Genomic DNA, 24,357 nt, shown 5'->3' on the forward strand with positions numbered 1-24,357 from the left:
AAAAAAGTTTTATTTCACTTTTGCTTTTGAAAGATATTTTCACTGAGACTTCTAAGCTTTCCTTTTCGTAATTTAACAATGTTGCTCCACCATCTTTTGGCTTGCACTGTTTCTGAAAAGAAGTCACTATTATTTTTGTTTCTCTGTATATAATGTGTCTCTTTTTCCCCTCTGGCTGCCTTTAAGATAGTCTCTTTATCGTTGCTTTTTAGGAACTTGATTCTTATGTGCCATGATGTAGTTTTGTGTTTCTTGGGCTCATGGTATGTTGAGCTTCTTGAAATCTGTGACTGTAAAATCTTCATCAAATTCAGAAATTTTTCATCCATTATTTCTTCGAATTTTTTTCCTTTCTCCCTCTCTTTTGGGGACTTGTATATTAAGCCACTTGAAATCATCCCCCAGCTCACTGATGTTGTTCACTTATTAGGAAAGACTAAGGTCTTTCTCTTCATGTGTTTCATTTTGGATAGCTTCCATTGCTGCATCTTTAAGTTCACTAATACTTTCTTCTGCAGTGCTAATCTTCTTCCATCAGTGGAATTTTTGCCTTAGATACTGTATTTTTCATCTCTAGAAATTTTATTTAGGTCTCTTTTATATCTACCATATATGTCCAGTGGGTTAATAACTGGCTTGCAAAATTCCTGATTATTTAACAATGGGCTCTCATAAGCTAATAAGAGTAATTTCTACCCTGATCTTAATCTTTTCTCTAATTTTTTGAACATGTAGAATAGAGTTACAGTAGCTGCTTTAATGTTTTTATCTACTAATTCCGCCATCTGCCTCATTACTCAATCTGTTTCTACTTGTTATTTTTGTACTCTCCGTGGGGCATATTTTCCTGCTTCTTTGATATCACGAAGGATATATGACTGGCGGTTGACCCATGACTTGGATCTGGGTGATCTGAGGCTCTTCAGCCCCTCCTCTGTGCTTGGAATGTGGGTTTCACTTGCCTTTTCCACCTCTGGAGGCTGCTCCAAGGATAGAGCCCTGAAATTGTGATGTGGGGATGCCTGGGTGACTCAGTGTTGAGTGTCTGCCTTCCGTTCAGGGCCTGATCCCAGAATCCCGGGATGGAGTCCCATATTGGGCTCCCTGCATGGAGCCTACTTCTCCCTCTGCCTGTGTCTCTGCCTCTTTCTCTCTCTCTCATTCTCTCGAATAAATAAATAAATAAAATCCTAAAAAAAGAAAAAAGAAATATTGATGTGCTGTTCAGAACACCTGCACGGTATATGTGACTGGACCCAGTTAAGGCCTCTACAAAAACTTTTAAGATGTGGAAGGCAGATAGGTGCAGGGATGCTTTCATCTTGCTGCTGCCCAAGATAAGCCTTGAATGTAAGTTTCTTTTGCTTATAAAAGCTGCTACCTACTAACCTGCAGTGGCCTGACTCTTTCTTTATAATCTCTCCCTGTCCTCCACGCATGTACGGGGGTCAGTTTCAAATTGCACTCAGGAAATGCCCAAGAGGGTTGCTAACCAATATTCAGCTTACTACTTTTTGCTAGCTTTGACTGTGATAGAAGGCACAAATATACTGGTTAAACAGGTTTAAAGCTAACAGGATTTTGGCTTCAGCTGGTCAAGAAATTCTTTCACATTTCCCTCAAATTCAGTGAGTCAACCAGGAACACGTAAAATACAAGGTCTGAAGTATGAAGCTTTGAATTTGAATTTAGTTGTGTTTAATGGCAAAATACCACAAGAATTACTCTCTCATTCTTTATTGGCTTAATGTGGAACTAACTTATATTCTCTAATTCATTGTAAAATTTGGAAAAGGAAAGAATGAAACAAACAAAACAAAATAAAACAAAGCCCATGCAATTTCACAACTCAGATACAACTTAATGTTGAGGTCTTTTTTTCTAAGCTTATAAACTTTTTCCTCAATTGAGATTATACTATACTGTTAATTATACTATACTGTTAATACTATACTGTTACTGTTAGATTATACTGTTGAGGCAGACGCTCAACAACTGAGCAATCCAGATGTCTCTCCAGATTTGTTTTAAAGTATAAAACTGTGTGAGCCCAATGCATTCTTTTCAAACAGGTTATGAATAGACAAGTTCCTTTTCATTCACATGTGAACCCCCACTAATTTTTCAGTGGGTCAGGACACCGAGATTGATGCATTGCATAGGGCACCACATCAAAAGAAGCACTATTTACATTGTAGGAACTGTAGTTTTGTATATCATGATAATTTTAGACATATAGCAAAAAATATTTTTCCTTAAAAAATTAATGTGTTATGACAATTAGAAATAAACTGTTTTGAAGAAAGGACAATATAGAGCCTAAATGGTGACTCTGCAAACACCATAAAAAAGCAAGAGTGATATCCCCCCCTGAGTCAAATTTGTCTTACTAGGAAAAAATGTTATTGGATCCAGAATCCACATATCACCTTGAGCATTACTGATTTAAGGAAAATATTAACTAAGAGCTAAATACCTTTACTAGTTTTCTTTTAAAGAAATAAAAAAACTTTCTATTACACTTCCTTTTTGAAAAAAAGTTGAATGTAGAAACTGCAATAAAGTTTATAGTTTACTATAGCCACTTATAGTCAAGACATTTCAGAAAAGGGAACAGGAAAAAATGAGGTGAATAAAACAACTGGCCAATACAAATGGCTAAAAAAGAAAGGCAGATGAAGGAAAAATAGGATAAAAATTGTACTTAGAAAAGAGAGAAAGAGGACAGGATTAGACTTTTTGAGAAATATGACAATTTAGGATATCACCACCAAAAGTGTCTTAAAACTTACATTTTCCCAACTGCAAATATAAATGGGTGGTGTAGGGATCCCCGGGTGGCGCAGCGGTTTAGCGCCTGCCTTTGGCCCAGGGCGTGATCCTGGAGACCCGGGATCGAATCCCACATCGGGCTCCCAGTGCATGGAGCCTGCTTCTCCCTCTGCCTATGTCTCTGCCTCTCTCTCTGTCTGTGTGACTATTATAAATAAATAAATAATTTAACAAAATAAAAAATAAAATAAATGGGTGGTGTAAAATTGGTAATTCCACTTGCTGGCAAGTTTAGAGGTTTCCCATTCCAATCATAAGGCAATATATTTTCACTAAATATAAACAATACCTTCAAATTGGTTAGGAAAATATTTCTGAGTCAAAAACAGAAACCATAGCATCTAATCATTTCATGTTTTTACTACTGCTAATAAAACATGAATCAGGGGGATATTTTAGAATGAAATTATCTGTTACCAAATAAAAGGGGAAGTACTGCAAGACCTGAAACTCTCTTGGGAATAAGCTATTATTGAACATGTTTGCCAAATTATATTCTTACCCATTTCTTTTTTTTTTTAACCCATTTCTTTTAAATAAACTATACACCCTTCCACTACCCGCTTAAGGTTAGCTAGTCCAAAAGGGAGGTAGTGCTTTTTTTTCTTTCTTTCTTTTTAAAGTAAATGTGGGGAGGGGGGTGTTGTTGTTGTTGTTGTTGTTTTAATTTAAATTTTACTTACCTAATATACAGTGCAATTTTGGTTTCTGGAGAACTGGATTCACCACTTACATACAACACCCAGGACTCATCACAAGTGCCCTTGTTAATACCCTTCACCAATCTATCCCATCCTCCGACTCACCTCCCTCCATCAACCCTTAGTATGTTCTATATTGTTAAGTGTCTCTTATGGTTTATTTCCCTCTCTCCCTTACCGCCCCCCCTTCCCATGTGTTCAACTGTTTTCTTTCTTAAATTCCACATATGAGTGAGATCATATGATATTTGTCTTTCTCCAACTGACTTATTGCACTTAGCATAATACACTCTAGCTCCATCTACATTATTGCAAATAGCAAGGTTTCATTCTTTTTGATGGCTGAGTAATATTCCATTGTATACATATACCACCTCTTCTTTATCCATTCATCAATTAATGAACATTTGGACTCTATAATAGTTTAGCTATTGTTGATAATGTTGCTATGATTGTTTTCTTTGCTGTGCAAAAGCTTTTAATCTTGATGAAGTCTCAATAGTTCATTTTTGCTTTTGTTTGCCTTGCCCCTGGTGATGTGTCTAGTAAGAAGTTGCTATGGCTAAAGTCAAAGAGGTTGCTGCCTGTGTTCTTCTCTAGGATCTCAATGGTTTCCTCACATTTATGTATTTCATCCATTTTGAAGTTGTTTTTGTATAGGATGTAAGAAAGAGGAGTATTGGGTGAGGATGGAGAGAACTTTCCTGGCAGAGAGAGCAACCTGAATCAGCTCCTGGAGGGTGGAAGGAACATAGTATGTCACAGGAACATAAAGAAGACCAAGTAAACAGGTGTTACAGGGAGCAACTAATGGGGTAGGGGTCAGCTTGTCTTTGAATATCAAACTGAGGACTTTAAACCTTATTTGAAAGGTCATTGGAAACTGTTGGTGGCTTTTAAGTAGGGAAGTGACTTGCTCAGCTTTTTTTTTGTAAAACGGTTCTATCCAATATGGCAGCCATTAGCCCCACATGGCTATTTAGATTTAGATTAATTAGAAATAAACAAAATTAAAATTTCATCTTCTTGGTCATATGATCCACATTTCAAATGCTCAAAAGTCACGAGCAGTTAGTGGCTATCTTAACAGAAAGCAGAGAGATAGAATATTTCCATCATTGTAGAATGATTCTTTGGATAACACTGTTGAAAAAGTTGGACACTGCTCTGTAGTAAGTGGTTCAGAGGGGACGGTTCCAGTGTACTGTAACACTTGAACCTAAAGACCTAAATGTGAGATATGAAACCATGAAACTTCTAAAAGAAAACAGGCAGTAAGCTCTTGGACATTGGCCTCAGCAACATATTTATGTGTACATATCCTTGGGCAAGGGAAATAAAAGCAAAAATAAACTGTTGGGACTACATCAAAAAAAAAGAAAAAAAAATCTGTTGAAGGGTGCCTGAGTGGCTCCACTGGTAGTGTCTGCCTTCGGCTCAGTTCATGATCCTGGAGTCCTGCAATCGAGTCCTGGGATCAAGCCCTGCATGGGGCTCCCTGCTTAGCGTGGAGTCTGCTTCTCCCTCTCCCTCACCCCACTTGTGCTCACTCTCTCTCATAAATAAATAAATAAATAAATAAATAAATAAATAAATTATTTTTTAAAAATAAAAAATCCATTGAGATTATAATTGGCATTATTTATCCGAGATCTTGGGTCACCTTATTTGCATTGCATCTTTCAAGTCAACCAATGCCCCATCTGCAAGAAAAGTAGCATAAATATCTATTCCGCGCAAATCATGCACAAATCATGCAAAAAAAAAAAAAAAAACCCAGATCAAAAGAAAATAATTTATCCTTTTATTTTCAATGTAAGAAATAAATCTGACATACCAATAGTTTTCAGTGAATTCACAGAATGAACAGGATCTGTCATGCCAACGATCATGCTAAAGAGTATGGAAGACTGCAAATCCCACAAATCTTTATTGAATTTCAGAACCACATATCCAAGTATGATGAATGTCATAAGAAGGCTAACTAATCCTATTAGCAAGACCTGTGAAACCAATTCATAGCACAGTATTAGATTTAACATTTAAAGATGGCATGACTGCATTTACTTATGGAAGAATCAGATCTTAGTTACATATTTTATATGTAACTCTGAAATTACTCTGAAAAATAACTTTAAAAGGTATTCTAGGTTACCTGCCTGAAAGAAACCATCCCTTCCTAACAAAAGAGATTCTATCTTATTGTTATAAGAACAATTCACAATCTTTCTTGTTGCTAGTCCAGCTTAATAGTTCCCAATATCAAAATGTTCTTAAAATGGAATGCAAATTTTTCCTGCTTTTGTGTTTCCTCAGTGTTGATCTCCAGGGCTGCAGGCAGAAAAAGAGGTAAAACAAAGGGCAAAAAGCACATGCTAGCTGATTTGGCCCTCTTATTAAGAGCTTTCTAGAAGCTTTATTCAACAGAGGTTTATATATACTTCATTAGCCACGCTCTTTTCTGAGGCTACACAGCTACCACTTGATGAGAAATAGAATAATTCACACTGGGCCCACTACCCTACCAAGCAAAATCTAGTAAGTTTCTGTTAATGAGAAAGAAAGGGAGAATGCATATCAGATGGGCAATTAGTAGTAGTGTCTTGCTCAAAAGTAGAAATTGAGGGATGCCTGGGTGGCTCAGCAGTTGGGTGTCTGCCTTTGGTGCAGGGCATGATCCCTGGGTCTGGGATCGAGTCCCACATCAGGCTCCTTGTGAGGAGCCTGCTTCTCCCTCTGCCTATCTGTGCCTCTCTCTGTGTGTCTATCATGAATAAATAGATACAATCTAAAAAAAATAGAAATTGAATATAAAACTTTTAAACAAGAAAAAGGAATTAAAGGATAAAGACAACTGAACCAACTTAAGAAGGAAAGAAAGAATGAGAAGCAAAGGAAAAGCACGGTAAGTGCAAAGTGCAAAATTGAGAAACAAATTTAAATCTATTTCTTTTGATTTTTTTAAAGTTATTTTTAATTTACATTCAGTGAAATTCATTCTTTTGATGTAGAGTTTTATGAATTTTGGCAGATACAGTCATGTAACCATGACCACAATTAAGATACAAAACAGATCACTCAAAAAATGTCCTCAGGGCACCTGGGTGGCACAGTTTATTAAAGTGTCCAACTCTTGGTTTCAGCTCAGGTTGTGATTTCAGAGTCATGAGACTGAGCCCCACATTGGGCTCCATGCTCAGTGTGGAGTCTGCTTAAGACTCTCTTTCTCAAAAAGAAAAAAAAAAAAAAAGACTCTCTTTCTCCCTCTGCCCCAACCCTCTCTCTGTCTCTCTCTGTCTCTGTCTCTCTCCCTCAATAAATAAATAAATAAATCTTTCTTTAAAATGTCCTCATGTTCCCCTTTGTAGTTAATTTGTTTCCCTATCCCCAGTCTCTGGCAACAAATGATCTGTTCTCCAAACCTACTGTTTTGCCTTTGCTAGAAGGAAGGTCTATGAATGGAATTATACATAGGTAGCCTTTTGAGTCTGGTTTCCTTCTCTTAACATAAAGGCATCTGAAATTCTTCTATGTTGTGCCTGTTAATGCTCCTTTTTCATTGCTGGATAATATTCCTTTGTAAGATGTGTCACAATTTGTTTATTCATTCATGAGCTGAGGAGCATTTAAGTTGTTCCTAGACTTTACAGATTATGAATAAGGCAGCTATAAAAAAAGATTCACACAGGTTTTAGTGTAAACATAAACTTTCATTTAGCTTCAGTAAATACACAGAAGTGGAATTGCTGGGTCATGGGGCAAGTATATGTTTTTTTTATGTTTAACTTTTTAAAAAAACTCCTAAACTGTTTTCCAAAGTGGCTGTACCATTTTGCATTCTCACTGCATTCTTACCAGCACTTGGTATTATCAGGCTTGTTACTGTTGCTGTTATTACCATTCCAGTAGATATGTAGTGGTACATATCACCGTGCTTTTAATTTCTCCAATGACTTATGGTGTTGAGCATATTTCCTCAAATGCTATTTTCTGTCCATATATCTTCCTTGGTGCCTCAAATCTTTTAAAATATTTTGTCCTTCTAAATCTATTTTTATTTATTTTATTTTTTCTAAATCTATTTTTTAAAGATTTATTTATTTATTTGTTCATGATAGAGAGAGAGAGAGAGAGAGAGAGGCAGAGACACAGGCGAGGTAGAAGCAGGCTCCATGCCAAAAGCCCCACGCGGGACTCGATCCCGGGACTCCAGGATCGTGCCCTGGGCCAAAGGCAGGCACTAAACCGCTGAGCCACCCAGGGATCTCTCTAAATCTATTTTTAATCACAATAAATACTAAACTAGTTTTTCATGTAGCAGAGATTCTCAAATAACAAAATAACAAAATCTAATTATATGTCACCAAAAAAATATCTAAACCTAAGACCACCAAAATCTTGAAGGTGGAAGGATGAGAAAATTGTAGCAGGAAAATACTAAGCAAAAGAAAACTGGAATGACTATAGTAATACCAGATGAAATTGAAGGCAAAAAGCATTAATTGAGATAAAGGGAAAACTAAATAATGAGAAAAAAATTAACTAGGAAAATAACTACTTGTAGGCTCTTAATAATAGTTTCTATTTATATAAAGTAAAAACTGGCAGAATCACAAAGAAAAATTGATAGTTATCATGGAAGCTTGTTATATTAAGTTGAAAAACAATACTGGCAAAAATATAGAAGTCCAAACTTCATAATATGCAAAATAATCTCCTGAACAAATTTAGATCCCTGTACTCAATATTAGAGAATATATATTCTTGTAAAGCAAACAGACCATTTTGGAAAATTGAAGTATTAGGCCACTAAGCAAATCTCCACAAATCACAAGAATCATTATACAAAACACATTCTCTGGTCACAATGTGATAAAACAAATAATAATAATAAGCCATATTTGGAAATTTTAAGGTAACTTCTAAGTAATTAATAGGTTAAGAAGCTAGTAATCCAATTAAAAATGGACACAGGACCTGAATAGACATTTTTCCAAAGAAGACATATGGATGACCAACAGACACATGAAAAGATGTTCAACATAACAAATCATCAAGGAAATGCAAATCAAAACCACAATGAGATGTCACCTAACACCAGTCAGAATGGCTAGTATCAAAAAGACAAGAAGTGACAAGGGTTGATAAGTATATTAAGAGGAGGGACCCTCATATACTGTTGGTAAGAATTTAAGCTGATACAGCCAGTGTGGAAACGATATGGAGATTCCTCAAAAAACTAAAACTAGAAGTAACATAAGATTCAGTAATCCCACTTCTAGGTATTTATCCAAAGAAAACAAAACACTAATTCAGAAAGATATATGTGTCCTTGTTTATTGCAGCATTATTTACAATAACCAAGATATGGGAGCAACTGAAGTGCCCACCAACAGATGAATGGATAAAGATGTGGCAAATATATGAAATTTGCCATTTTTGGCAAACGAAAAATGAATTTGAAATGAAAATTCAAATAAATGAAATTTTGCCATTTGCAACAACATAGATGAAATTAGAGGGTATTGTGCTAAATGAATAAGTCAGTCATAAAAAGAAAAATACCAAGAGGGTTCTCGATGGCAGAGGAGTAGAAGACCTTAGTATTGTCTTGTCCCAGGAATTCACCAAGATAGCTATTAAATTATTCTGAACACCTGAGAACTCAACCGGAAATCTAAGAAAAAATTAGCCACAACTCTACAAATAGAAAAGCGACCACTTTCTGCAACAATGTAGGAGATGTGAAGAAGTGAATCTGAGGCAATCTATGGGAAGATAAACCACGGGGTGGATGGGGGAGCCTCAGGCAGCCACCTGCTGAAAAGGGATAGAGCCGCAGAGGGCAAAATTAGAACTTTTAGAAGTCTGCTCCTGTGAGGGATCTCCCTGCCTGAAAGGGGCTCAGGCAAGGAAGCAGGGACAAAACCCAGGTGCCCCAGTGTGATCTCAGGATCCCTGGGGTCACAGGAAGACCAGGGGTGCCTGAGTGTGGCAGAGTTCCCAGGCATTGGAACGGGTAAACCAGCCTCAATCTGGGAGCCCAGGAGTGGGCTCTCAGCTTGGGGTTGCCATAAGCCATGAACCCCCACCCAGTCAGCATGACCACTCCTTGAACAGGGGCCCAGCCAGCAGCAGAACCCAGGAGGCCCCCCTTTCTCCCCTGGGAGGAGTGGTATGGGAGCCTACTGCAGGAGACTACAGGGTTTGGGGGCCCCAAATGGGTTACATGCCTGAGATGACACACTGGGTCACAGGCTGGGTGAGCACAGAGTGGAGACGGAGTCCAGGGGGACAGGAGTGATTGACTGCTTTTCCCTGAGAGCGCACTGAAGAGTGAGGCCCGAGTTTTTGCCTCCAGGGCTGGAGATTGGGAGGCTGCCATTTTCATTCTCATCCTCTAAAGCAGTGTGTAAAGCTTTCAGGGAACAAAAACCAACTAGAGCAATCCGGAGCAGATTACTTAGCCTGGCCTCCTGGTGTGGGTGATGCAATTCCACCCAGGGCAAAGACACCGGACAATCAGTGCAGCAGACCCCTCCCCCAGCTTAGCAAGAACATCCAGCCAAGACCAAGTCTATAACATTGAGAACAGCAAAACTCCAGCGCTAGAGGAATATAACATATAGAATTCATGGATTTTCCCCCCACGATTCTTTAGTTTTTCAATTTTAATTTTTTTTCTCTTCCTTTTTCAACCAATTTCTTATTTTATCAATTCTTTTTTAAAAATCTTTTTTAATTTTAGTTTTTACAGTTACATTCTACCCTTTCATTGTATTTAATTTTATCTTGTATATGTATGTTTTTCTTTCTTTACAATTGTGGGATGAAGTTTCTTCTAAAACACAGGCCAGAATACACCCAGCATCTAGTGTATGGCTCTATTTCCTTAACTTGTCTGATCATATCTGCATTTTTTTTCTCTCCCTTCTCCTCCTCCTCCTCCTCCTTTCTTCTTCCTTTTGTTTTTTCTGTTTTGTTAAAGTCTTTATTAATTTTCATCATCACAGTTACATCTATCGATGTATTTTTTGTATATATATGTTTTTATTTCTTTATAATTTTGAGATGTAGTTTCTTCTAGCAAACTAACAAAAATACACTCAAGTTATAGTGTATTGCTCTGTTCTGTTCATGTGTCTGTTTATATTCCTTCTTTTTTGTGTGTCTTTTAACTTTCATTTTTACAGTTATATTCTATCCTTTCATTGTATTTAAATATTTTTGTACATAGAATTTTTTCTTTCATTACAATTTTGAGATCTAGTTTTCTAATAAATGGACCAAATATACACAGGATCCAGTTTATTGCTCTATTCACCTGTCTGATTATATTCTCTCTCTCTCTCTCTCTCTCTCTTTTTTTTTTCTTTTTTCACTTTCAAGTCTCTTCTGATGTGTTTAGTGTATATTTCTCTGGGGTCGTTGTTGTCATTTTAGTATTTGTTCCCTCATTTATCTAGTCTTCTCTGGGCAGAATGACAAGATGGAAAAACTCACCTCAGATAAGAGAACAAGAGGCAGTACTAAGTGCCAGGGACCTAATAAGTATAGACATGAGTAAGATGCTAGAACTAGAGTTCAGAAAAATGATTATAAAGATACCAGCAGAGATTGAAAAAAGCATGGAAGACACCAGAGAACCCCTTTCTGGAGAAATAAAAAAACTAAAATCTAATCAAGTCAAAATAAAAAAGGCTATTAATGAGATGCAATCAAAAATGGAGGCTCTAACTGCTAAAATAAATGAGGCAGAAAGAGATTTGTGATACAGAAAACAAAATGATGGAGAATTAAGAAGCTGAGAAAAAGAGAGTAAACAACCACTGGATCATGAGGAGAGAATTCAAGAGATAATTGATACCATAAAGCAAAACAATATTAGAATAATTGGGATCCCAGAAGAAGAGGAAGGAGAGAGAAAAGCAGAAGTTATATTGGAGCAAATTATAGCAGAGAATTTTCCTAATATGGGGAAGAAAACAGGCATTCAAGTCCAGGAGGAGGCACAGAGAGCAACCCCCCCCCCCTCAAAATCAATAAAAATAGGTCAACATAGAATAGTAAAACTTTCAAATCTCCGAGACAAAGAGAAAATCCTGAAAGCAGCTTGGGACAAGAAGTCTGTAACCTACAAGGGTAGAAACATTAGACTAGCAGCAGATCTATCCACAGAGTTCTGGCAGGCCAGAAAGGACTGGCATAATGTATCCAGATGCTAAATGACAAAAGTATGCAGCCAAGAATACTTTATCCATCTATGATGTCATTCAAAATAGAAGGAGAGATAAAAAGCTTCCAGGACAAACAAAATAAAGAATTTGTGATCACCCAGCCAGCCCTACAAGAAATATTAAAAAGAGATCCTTTAAGCAAAGAGAGAACCCCAAAGTAAAATAGACCAGAAAGGAAAAGAGACAATATACAGAAACACTAACTTTACAGGTAATACAATGGGACTAAATTCATATTGTTCAATAGTTATTCTGAATGTAAACGGGCTTAATGCCCCAATCAAAAAACACAGGCTATCAGACTGGATAAAAAAAGCAAGACCATTGATATGTTGTCTGCAAGAGACTCATTTTAGACCAAAAGACACCTCCAAATTAAAAGTGAGGGAGTAAAGAACCATTTGTCATATCTTTGAATCATACAGAAGGATCAACAATGAAACAAGGGCTTTGAATGACACCCTGGACCAGATGGACTAAACAGATATATTCAGAACATTCCATCCTAAAGCAATAGAATACACATTCTTCTCGAGTGCACATGGAACATTCTCCAGAATAGATCACATACTGGGTCACAAATCAGGTCTCAACTGATACCAAAAAACTAGGATTATTCCCGCATATTTTTGGACCACAATGCTTTGAAACTGGAACTCAATCACAAGGGGAAATTCGGAAAGAACTCAAATAATGGAGGCTAAAGAGCATCCTACCAAAGAATGAATGAGTCAACCAGAAAATTAAAGAATTAAAAAAATTCACTGAAACAAATGAAAATGAAGGCACAACTCTTCAAAATTTTTGGGATGCAGTGGTCTTAAGAGGGAAGTATATAGCAATACAAGCCTTTCTCAAGAAACACAAAAGTTCTCAAAAGCTCACAAAAGTTTTCAAAGTTCTAACCTTACACCTAAAGGAGCTGGAGAAAGAACAGCAAATAAAGCAGAAGAGAAATAATAAAAATTAGAGCAGAAATCAATGAAATAGAAGCCAGAAGAACAGTAGAACAAATAAATGAAACTAAGAGCTGGTTCTTTAAATGAATTAATAAGATTGATAAACCCCTGGCCAGACTTTTAAAAAAGAAAAGATAAAGGACCCAAAGAAATAAAATCATGAATAAAAGAGGAGAGATCACAACCAACACTGAAGAAATACAAATAATTATAAGAGCATATTATGAGCAACTATATACTAACAAATTAGGCAATCTGGAAGAAATGGATGCATTCCTAGAGATATATAAACTACCAAAACTGAATCAGGAAGAAGTAAAAAATCTGAACAGACCAATAATCAGCAAGGAAACTGAAGTAGTAATAAAAAAACTCCCAACAAACAAGAGTGCAGGGCCAGATGGCTTCCCAGGGGAATTCTACCAAAGATTTAAAGAAGAATTAATACCTCAAAAAAAAGAAGAAGAAGAAGGAGGAGGAGGAGGAGGAGGAGGAGAAGAAGAAGAATTAATACCTATTCTTCGGAAGCTGTTCAAAAATTGAAATGGAAGGAAAACTTACAAGCATGCTCTATGAGGTCAGCATTACCTTGATCCCAAAACCAGACAAAGACCCCACCAAAAAGGAGAATTACAGACCAATATCCATGATCAATATGGATGCAAAAATTCTCACCGAAGGGGTGCCTGGGTGGCTCAGTGGTTGAGTGTCTGCCTTTGGCTCAGGTGGTGATCCTGGGGTCCTGGGATTGAGTCCCACACCAGGCTCCCCACAGGGAGTCTGTTTATTTCTCTGCCTATGTCTCTGCCTCTCTCTGAGTGTCTCTCATGAATAAATAAAATCTTTTTAAAAAATTTCTCACCAAAATACCACCCAATAGGATCCAACAGTACATTAGAAGGACTATTCACCACAACCAAGTGGGATTTATTCTGGGGCTGCAAGGGTGGTTCAACATCTGCATTAATAAAAGAAAAGATAAGAACCACATGATGCTACCAATAGATGCAGAAAAAGCATTTAACAAAGTACAACATCCTTTTTTTATTAAAACTCTTCAAAGTGTAAGGATAGAGTGAACATACCTTAATATCATAAAAGCCATCTATGAAAAGCCCAAGCAATTATCATTATCAAACTGAAGTCTTCCCCTCCAAGGTCAGGAATAGGCAGGGATGTCCACTATCACCACTGCTGTTCCACAGAGTACTAGAAGCCCTACCCTCAGCAATCAGACAACAAAAAGAAATAAAAGGCATCCAAATCAGCAAAGAAGAAGTCAACCTCTCACTCTTTGCAGATGGCATAATACTTTATATGAAAAAACCTAAAATTGCTAGAACTCATGCAGGAGTTCAGCAAAGTGCAGGATATAAAATCAATGCACAGAAATCAGTTGCATTTCTATACACTAATAATGAGACAAAAGAAAGAGAAATTGGGGATCCCTGGGTGGCTCATCGGTTTAGGGCCTGCCTTCGGCCCGGGGTGCGATCCTAGAGTCCCAGGATCACATCCCAATTAGGCTCCCTGCATGGAGCCTGCTTCTCCCTCTGCCTATGTCTCTGCCTCTCTCTTTTTCTGTGTCTCTCATGAATGAATAAATAAAATCTTTAAAAAAAAAAAGAGAGAAATTAAGGAGTCAATCCCATTTATAATTGCACACAAAACCATAAGATACCTAGGAATGAACCTAACCAAGGAGGCAAAAGATCTGTACTCAGAAAACTATAGAATACTCATGAAAAAAGTTGAGGAAAACACAATGAAATGGAAAACCACATAGATATATTCCACAATGGAACAAAATAGAGAACTCAGAAATGGACCCTCAACTCCATGGTCAACTAATCTTCAACAAAGCAGGAAAGAGTATCCAATGGAAAAAAAAAAAACAGTCTCTTTAACAAATGGTGCTGGGAAAATTGGACAACCAAAGCAAAGAATTAAACTGGACCATTTCCTCACACCATATACAAAAATAGACTCAAAATGGATGAAAGACCTAAATATGAGACAGGAATCCAAAATCCTAGAGGAGAGCACAGGTAGCAACCACTTTGACCTCAGCCACAGCAACTTCTCGCTAGACATGTTTCCAAAGGCAAGAGAAACAAAAGCAAAAATGAACAATTGGAACTTCATCAAGATAAAAAGCCTTTGCACACCAAAGGAAACAGTCAACAGAACCAAAAGACAACTAAAAGACAGAACAGGAGAAGATAGTTGCAAATGACATAGCAGATAAAGGGCTAGTATCCAAAATCTATAAAGAACTTATCAAACTCAACATCCAAAGAACAAATAATCCAATCAAGAAATGGGCAGAAAACATGAACAGATATTTCTCTAAAGAAGACATGCAAATGGCCAACAGACACATGAAAAAATGTTCAACATCACTTGGCTTCAGGGAAATACAAATCAAAAGCACAATGAGATAATACTTCACACCACTCAGAATGGCTAAAGTTATCAAGTCAGGAAACAACAGATGTTGTCAAGGATGCAGAGAAAGGGGGACCCTCTTACACTGTTGGTGGGAATTCAAGCTGGTGCAGCCACTCTGGAAAACAATATGGAGGCTCCTCAAAAAGTTGAAAATAGAACTACTCTATGACCCAGCAATTGCACTACTGAGTATTTACCCCAAAGGTACAAATGTAGTCATCCTAAGGGGCACCTGCATCCCAGTGTTTATAGCAGCAGTCCCCATAGCTGAACTATGGAAAGAGCCCAGATGCCCATCAACAGATGGATAAAGAATATGCGGCCTATATAGTATAATGGAATATTACTCAGCCATCAAAAAAGGACGTTTGCAATGATGTGGATGGAACTAGAGGATATTATGCTAAGCAAAACAAGTCAATCAGAGAAAGACAATTATCATATGATTTCACCCATAAATGGAATTTAAGAAACAAAACAGAGGATCATAGGGGAAGAGAGGAAAAAATAAAACAAGACAAGATTAGAGAGGCCAACAAACCATAAGAGACTCTTAATCATAGGAAACAAACTGAGGGTTGCTGGTGGAGGGAGGGGTAACTGGGTGACCGGGCATTAAGGAAGACATGTGATGTAATGAGCACTGGGTGTTATATGCAACTAATGAATCACTGACCTCTAGCTCTGAAACCAATAATACATTATATGTTAATTGAATTTAAATAAAATTTTAAAAAATAAAAATATATAACTATAAAAAGGAGAAAAAGACAAATACCATATGACTTCATTTACAGTGCATCTAAAAAAAAACAAAATAAATAAACATAAAACAGAAACAGACTCAGAAATACAGAAAACAAACTAATGGTTGCCAGAGGGAAAAGAAATGGAGGATGGACAAAATAATAAAAGTGGCCTAAGAGGTACAAACTTTCAGGTATAAGGTAAATAAGCCACAAGAATAAAAGTACAGCATAGGGAATATGGTCGTTAATATTGTAATAAGTTTTTATGATGACAGATGGTGACTACATTCATGATGGTGGGCATTTCATATGTATATAATTGTAATCACTAGGATATACACCTGAAATTAATATAATATTGTGTGTCAACTATATTCCAATAATAAATAAATAAATAAAACAAATAAAATTCTTCCACACATGGGGAAAAAATAATGGGTCAAAGAAAAAAGTATAGTAAAAATTTTAGGTAGGTTCGGGATGATAATGAAAACACTAAAAATCATGGGAGGCCTAGATGGCTCAGTTGGTTAAGTGTCTGACTCTTGATTTAGGCTCAGGTCATGATCTCAGGGTTGGGAGATTGAGCCCCTTGTGACTCTGTGCTGGGCATAGGAGCCTGCTTAAGATTCTTTCTCTGGCCCTCCCCTGCACCCTCTCTCTAAGAAAAAAACAAAAACAAAAAGTACTAAAATCAAAACATGGGTGAAGCTAAAAGAGTACTTACAAAAAAAATTTTAAACCTTAAATGTACAAAATACAAAAAAATAAAGCTAAAAATCAATCAACTAATATCTAACTCAAGATGTAAGGAAAAAGCACAGAATAAAACTAAAGAAAATAAAATGTTTTCTGAAAGAAAAAAAAATCATCTGGCAAACATGATTAAGAAAAAAAGAGAGAAGCCACAAATAAAACAACCTTAGCAGTGACAATGGGCAAATCTAGATATAGTTGAGATGAAGTCAGATGTGGGGTTAGAATCCAGTTTCTCCCATTTATCAGCCTTGTTTGTGACCTCTGAACTGCAATTTGTTTGTATATAAAATGGAGATATTTACACAGCGCCTAATCACAGTGGTCACTCAGCAAATATTTATTCCTTCTCTCTCCCCATCAATTCCCTTTTAATTAATGGTTCCACAGAACCATTTGTGAATTATCAATCTTCTTTATAGACAAACATTTTCTGCTAACATAATCAAGATTGACCATAATTTTCTTAAATGTGTTCTTACCTGCCAAAACACATTCTTGAGTATACAAAAGTCCACATCCAAAGCAGCCATAAATATAATCATAGGTGAAAAATAACAATAAAGTGAATAACTTGGTGTTTTCAGAAGAGGGTAGACAATTTTGTGCACCTAAACTAACAAAGACAAATAATAAATTAGTTCACTGCCATTCTAAGGTATCAGAAATTAGAATAGGTAACTCTCAAGGTATCAGAAATTGATGTTATATCAATCAATACATTTTAGTATATTCCAATCTGCAACTAATGAGAGATTATCTACAAGGCCAGTCCTGAGGGTATTGATTTCTTGACTCAACTGTCCAGATGAGTTATATGTACAATCCTGTATTCACCAAAGGATTGTGTGAGTTTGAGCTACACATTGTTTGTGGTAAGTATTGTAATCAGTGTTTTCAAAAGTGATACCCCTGCCACTGGTGAACCCTGACAGGACTTAAAAGTGTGTTCACAGATAAGTATTTTTTGTTTGACTGTTAGATATTTATTCTAATTTGCATTAAAACAGAAAAGAGAAACTTGCACAGGTACTTGTGATTTCAGAAACATTTGCCTAGGATTTTGAAGTCCTTCAGTGAGTTGGGGTACCCCAGGTGGCTCAGTCAGTTGAGCATCTGACTCTTGGTTTTGGCTGCAGTTGGGATCTCACCAGGTAGTGGGATTAAGCCCTGGATTGGGCTCCCTGCTCAGTGGGGAGTCTGCTTGAAGAATGTCTCCCCCTCCCACCTTCTGCACTCTCTCTTTCTCTCAAATAAATAAATAAATAAATCTTTAAATAAATAAATAAATCTTTAGAAAAAATAATAAAGGCCTCCAGTGAGTCAAGAAGAGAAAAATAACACACAGATAATAGCACATGTTGTATATATAAGACATAAATCATGAAGGTTGTACACTAAAATGTGTACACTCAACTAATAGTTTAATCTTCATTATATAACCCCCCTGTGCCTCAGTGTCCTCATCCATAAAATAGGATAGAATACCTACCTCTGCTGGGTTCCTGTGAAGGTGAATGAATTAACTCAAGAATTAATACTAAGTTGAGCACAGCATAACATATAGAGAAGTTGAATCACTATGTTGTACACCTGAAACTAATGTAACATGGTGTGTCAACTCTACTCAAATAAAACGCATTTTTAAAACTAAAAAGCTCCATATTTCACAGGAAAAAAATAATTAAGAAGTTAATAAACTAATAAATACAAAACACTTTAAAGAAGGCCTGGTGCATAGTAAACACTCAAAAGATGTTGGTAGTAATGCAGGTGTTTTCAGAAGAGTAGCAAGAGGCTTTTAAAATCCTAGAAAGATACAAGCATAATCTGCATTTTTTAAAAAAATAAAAGAATGAGAGGAGACAAATTGTTATTGATCACACTGTTGTGCATTTGAAATCGAGTAATAAAAATTTTTCTTGTATCTATATTATGTATTTTATGATGCGTTTTGCATTGAATCTGGCAGTTAGGAAAGAACAATTGAGCTTCCTTATGACAATTATAGCGCCTTTGATAATGAGAGTGAGAGTCTCCACAGGTGTTGCAGACAGTAGCACAGATGAAGCCTATATATGGACAGGGGAAGGAAATAAGAACAAGGCTCCCAAGGCAGAGGATGAAGAACCCAAGAATGCAATCAAATTTCCCTTACTTCCAAATATTTAAAAAATATATTTTTTCATTTTCAAAATGTATAATACCAGATGAATTTTTTCAGTAGCTGTTCACATTTTACTAATTTACTAATTTATTGTACATACATTACCTCAATAGAATTGTGAGCCAGTTGTCCTATCACAAATCCTAACAGAGAAAGAATCATCAAAACAGTGACTTCAGAATTCTTTAAAAGGGTCTTCAAAAATCCTGAGGGAACACATGTATGTATTATTTAGACAGGATGTATAGTTTCAAAACAATTTAACAACCTTTCTCAATTTGAACTTTCTGAGTGTCATATCAGTATGAATAATTAGCAGCTATTAGAAATACTGTCTCTTAAGACACACATCATGAAGTATCTCTTACAGGTGAACTTGAAAACTGCTGAAGTTCCAACAATCTCCCATTTGCCCAATGACTGGCACATTATGATCACTGTACAAGTGTCTTACCTGTGGGTCTGATGAGAAATTAAAAAGTCAAACTTCATACCTACATAGTACACTTTTTATTAGTAACCACTTATCCTAAACTACAGCAACATATATTCTATAGTTTTCCTAAAAGCCAGAAATATTTTTAACTGAGTTCTAACTATAGGGAAAACTGCCTTCACCAGACAAGTTAACAGCAGACGTGTTATTTTCTGCCTACGTGCATTGTCTTTCCTTGCAACTCTCCCCTCTGTCCAACATTATTCAGTTCATTCCCTCCTGAAGCAATATATGGACATAATCCAATTAAGGTAATGTATGCCTAGGGCAAGATTCATTGGCATCTCAGATTCTGCATTTCCTGTCTTCCAGCTAAATCAGCAGATATATATTGAATACTTCTTTTGTGTAAGGCTAAAGAAATATTTCTTGAACTATTTCTGCAATGCCCTTTCCTGCTGGAGCACTTATCTCTATGTAATCATCAAGGATCTAGAGCTGATGAAATTCATGGTCACCAGCACCTCCTGCTACCACAAGGGACCAGTGTCATTAGTGTGTGTTTTAAAGATCAGCCGATAGAAGGTGATTTTGCTCCCTTTGGTAAGTACAATTGAAGACGTTTTTTAAGAGTGTTTGCTTCATTGTTTCATTATAGTCTTCCCAATTCCAGGAAGGATTTTAAAGCAGCTGACCATTTTTTCTCAAATAAAAATTTCTTAAAGAGGACTAGAAACCTTTCCCTAATCTCAAGCATTGAATTGTGATATAAAGTACCTGTGTTTTTTAATCTGGTGTCTCATGTACATGAATATCATTCACCATACCTATTGAATTCTTAATTATCATTTACAAGGCCCTTACTTGTGAAGTCTCTATTTCTCCACTAGGGGGTGGAGTGGGTAGCACTTTCCCTGAAGTAAAATCACATCTAAAGCCATAATAAAATGGACACAACTAATGACACCAACTACACAAATGTTTGGGCCCCATTTGCCCCAGTTGCCCTCTCCTCATCCCAGATATACGTTGGTTAGGTTAAGCCCGGCAAGCGGGCAGCATGAGGCTTGCCTCCCCATTACCAGAGACTCTGGACCACAACCTTACAGTTAAACTAACCACATTGCATTGTAATTATTATTTGCCTGTCTCCCCAGTGAGAGCCCTCCTTGAGGTTGGGGACTGTCTGATTCTCCTTCTGCCTACCACTCTGCCGTGCTCAGCAAATGACACCAAAGGAAAGCATGTAGTAGAGATGCTACTGATCATTAAATGAAGCTACACCGCCAGCATTCGCTCACATCTTAGTTACATGGGACTTCTTATGGTGAAGTTGTGATCACTTTCTGCACCGAGAAAGGTTCAGAGGACAGAGAAAAGATGAAATTTAGAAACAACCACTTACCTCCCAAAATAATAGTGGAACACACAAGCATTATGAAATGCCCATTTACAACTGTGTAGCTAGCTGAACTTCCACAGAGTAATTCAGGTTTGTGACCTTCTTTGTGTACCCAGAAGGAAGAGTTTGTATTCGACATTGCTTCATCAGTCCTAATGTGATGAGTTCGTGAGTTACTCCACCACCACCACAGACTTACCTGTTATAATGCGCAAAAAGAAGAAAATGAGATTTGCCGGGTCCCAGTGCATCCACTTTCTTTCTACCTAAGGTTGTACCACACTCAGGTCTGAGCACGCCTCTTCTTGCCACAGGCACACATTGATACCTTCTGTTCTACCTCTTCTCCAAGAGCATTTTATAGGAACACCAACAGCAGTGTTAGTGTTTCCTCCTATTTCTACGTATACACGAGGGAGCGACTGCATTGATTTCTGCACATAATCATTGTATGATCTAGTGATGTATGTGCATTCCTCATCAGACAGTGAGTTTCTCAAGGGCCAGGGCTGAATATTATTTTTCCTTAAGGCTGTGCACACAGTATGTGGCCCAGAGACCCTCCATAACATTTGATCAACTGAACTTTTTGAGGGGGACCTCTTCCTCCATGGGTACAAATCATTCTGGAATTCCCCTTTACTACTTCAATCCCATGTCCTCTTTTCCCTCTCTTGGGCCCCTCCAAATCCAAAATGGGAAAGGGAAATGAGGTCAAAGTGGAGTCACACCAGATAAGGTCAGGTTGGGGAAAGAGGATCAATAACCTAAAAGCAAAGGAAAAGACTAAAGTTGAGGTTTTATCATACTTTCAAGTGAATTAGAAAAAGTCCCCCTTCCTGATGACAGGGCACATGGCTTGGCCCATGAGTAATAGGTTGGATTTCAGTCCCAGTACCTACCCACAGCTGGTGCCCTTATGCAGAACACAGCATGCACAAATCTATGTAGTGGTCCTGACGACTCATTCTGTTTTATTTTTCCTTGCAGTTAACCTTAATCTAAAAATCCCTATTAGTTCCTGAGGTATCCCCAATAATATTTAAAATTAATCTTTAGGTCTTCATTTTGCACTTGTTTGGTCTACAAGCCATAATGATTTGGGAGTAAAGCAGAAATGGGCCAGAAATGAGATTCAATTGCTACATCTTCAAGCCACTTCACCTGTCCCTCAAGTAGCCCTTCAGGTCTTTGGCATCCTTACATCTTGCTATCCCCACCTGCCATTACAGCATCACTCTCAAATCCAATTTTTTTCTAAATTACCAAGACCAGAGATACCGTCTTCCAAGGCTAAGCCGGTTCAGAGTTGAAATCAAGATGAAGGCCCTTGAAAATCACAAAGAGCAATGCTCAGCTCTGTGCCTGTTTGCCAGAGACAGTACTGCCAACTGATATCTCACCCAAAGCTATTTCCATTCCTAATTCCCATTGGTTGCTTGCCAACTTACTTTCATTCTGATTGGCTACATTCATCTCCCCCTCCAATCCAGAAGCAGCTAAGTGATCCAGTTCAGGGAAGTTTGCAGTTCTGAATGCTCAACCCACAACTGTTTTAACTGATTTTCTCTCCCTGACATAATAGCTGAAATGGTCACTCACCATGTAGACAGACGTTCCTCCTATTTTTTTCTTTTTTAAATATATACTCTTTCATTCTCCAACCCTAAGCCTCTTCAACACTGCCTGGTCTCCCATCTGACTTTTTCATTTCTCCTCATTTTCTCTTTTTCTACCTATCTGTCCTTTTTGATGGGAATTTCTCACTTTGGGCCCTTACTTTGAAGAAACAACATTACTCATTCTTCTTTGGAGTACAAGTGTATCCCAAATTCTGTGATCCCAAACTTAATATATTTTTGCCTCACATCTAATCACTAAAAACATACAGTACAAATTTAAACAAATGAACATTGTTAAGAAGTTTATAGTTTATTTTCAAGGAAGTTATTTTGTGACAATGAAGTTCTACTCTCTCGTTCTTATGTCATACTAGTCTAATCCTCTTCCCCAGAGCACCAAGGATAGCACCACAGCAGTGAGATTACTAAATCTATCATCAATCTTCTACATCACTAGATATCAAAGAATCTTTGACAAATCAAAGTCTCAATTCCTACTTGAAACTAAAGAGTTTTAGTCAATAGCTCTATGTCTGGCCCTGATTGCAGCAACCACCATTGGTACCCATACCCCATTCTTCAAAATATTTGCTTTCAACACTTTGTTGTTGTCTGGTATCATGTTTTTAAAAAATAAAATAAAGCTGTCTTATTCACAGGCTCTTTTTTTTAAAGATTTTATTTATTTGACAGAGCACAAGCAGGTGAAGCAGCAGGCAGAGGGAGGAGAAGCAGGCTCCCCACTGAGCAGACAGCCAACATGGGGCTCAATCCCAGGACCCTGGGATCATGACCTGAGTTGAAGGCAGATGCTTAACCAACTGAGCCACCCAGGCACCCTGCACAAGCTATCTCTTGAGAGACTAATTCCTTACTCTTTCCCATGCCCTTACTTAACTCTCCTAGTTACCAAGTTCACTATCCTTTCTCCCATTTTCATCTTTGTTATCTATACCTCTGGTCACCTTGAATTCTCTCAACTGCTTCATATCATTTTGAGTAACATCCTTCCGCCTTCTACCTAGTTCCTATCCTGCTATCCCCTCAGGCTCACTTAAGTCACCTAGATCCTATCGGTAAGTCTCATGAAGCTTTATATTTCAAAATTCGGGTTCTCCATGGCTTTTAGAAAAATCCTTGTTACCTTGAGAAACCTTGGACAAAATTCACAGTTGGCTCTAGATTACACATAGTTCTGCTAGAGATGGAACATAACTAAAATACAGAGATGATTGAACATCTTTACATTATAATCTTTCCCATAGAACTCTAAAGAAAAGCATTAATCTGTATTTCATCATTTTTAGTAGAGCCAGCTGAGTAAACTATGACATCTTTAGGAGCTGAGGGCTGAGAGGCTGCCCAGGGCATTTCCCCCAACCCCATATTCTAATAGATTATATTAACTGACTGAGACAAGGCTGGTTAGTCATAGTTTCTCTTCCCCCTATACGATTGGTTCAGGGATGGGCATGGGACTCGGATAGGGCTAATTAGATGGTTCCTAAGCTTGATATATATTTTTACTGACAGAGATTTGCTCTCTTTGCATTTTGGTTTAGCTAGGACAATGACTGCCTAGAGCAACTAGAGGTCATCTTCCTAGATGCACTGAGAAAACCTATCTCAAGTCTGAGCAGTTCCCGGAGCCACTGCCTTAGATACTTCTAAGGTCTTACAACCTCACAATCCCAGCTGAGATTTTATCATTTCTCAGAATTCATTTCTTAGTTTGAGATTTTTTTGCCATCTAGAAAGGCTAGGCATGAGAAACAATTTTATTTTCAAATCCAGTTGAGTACTGGATATAATATATTTCTTTAAAATTTCATTTGAAAACTGAACTGTTCCTTTTCATCCTTAGCATGATGATTGAGTTCATTACTTAGACAACAGTGTGGTCGAACTTACCACCATCACATAACAAAGGCCCCTTTTTTCCAGCTTCTAATATTTTCCTCTTTTTCCTATCAAACTCCCACTAATAACTTCCTAGGGTTTTTTTAAGATTCTGCATCTTTCACTAACACTATTATCTGGGCCCT

General features: G+C 37.3%; 1 protein-coding gene across 12 annotated transcripts in view; it reads right to left on the reverse strand.

Moving 5' to 3' along the window:
- SLC9C2 (solute carrier family 9 member C2 (putative)) overlaps window positions 1-22,099 on the reverse strand; it is a 101,221-nt gene extending 79,122 nt beyond the window's left edge. For 9 of the 12 annotated variants that reach the window (XM_072830656.1, XM_072830655.1, XM_072830653.1 and 6 more), the window contains exons 1-5: window positions 21,957-22,096; window positions 20,694-20,889; window positions 18,958-19,058; window positions 17,168-17,296; window positions 5,371-5,536 (exon numbers count right to left, since the gene is read on the reverse strand). In XM_072830656.1, the coding sequence (XP_072686757.1) occupies window positions 5,371-5,536; window positions 17,168-17,296; window positions 18,958-19,058; window positions 20,694-20,829 (532 nt within the window). In that variant the 5' untranslated portion in view covers window positions 20,830-20,889; window positions 21,957-22,096. Of the gene's footprint in view, window positions 1-5,370; window positions 5,537-17,167; window positions 17,302-18,957; window positions 19,059-20,693; window positions 20,890-21,854 lie in introns of those variants that run through there. The other 3 variants (XM_072830646.1, XM_072830647.1, XM_072830654.1) reach the window with 3 other exon arrangements.
- Between the last annotated feature and the right edge of the window lie 2,258 nt (window positions 22,100-24,357).

The sequence above is a fragment of the Canis lupus genome, chromosome 6, assembly GCF_048164855.1.
Source record: "Canis lupus baileyi chromosome 6, mCanLup2.hap1, whole genome shotgun sequence".
Lineage (NCBI taxonomy): Eukaryota > Metazoa > Chordata > Mammalia > Carnivora > Canidae > Canis > Canis lupus.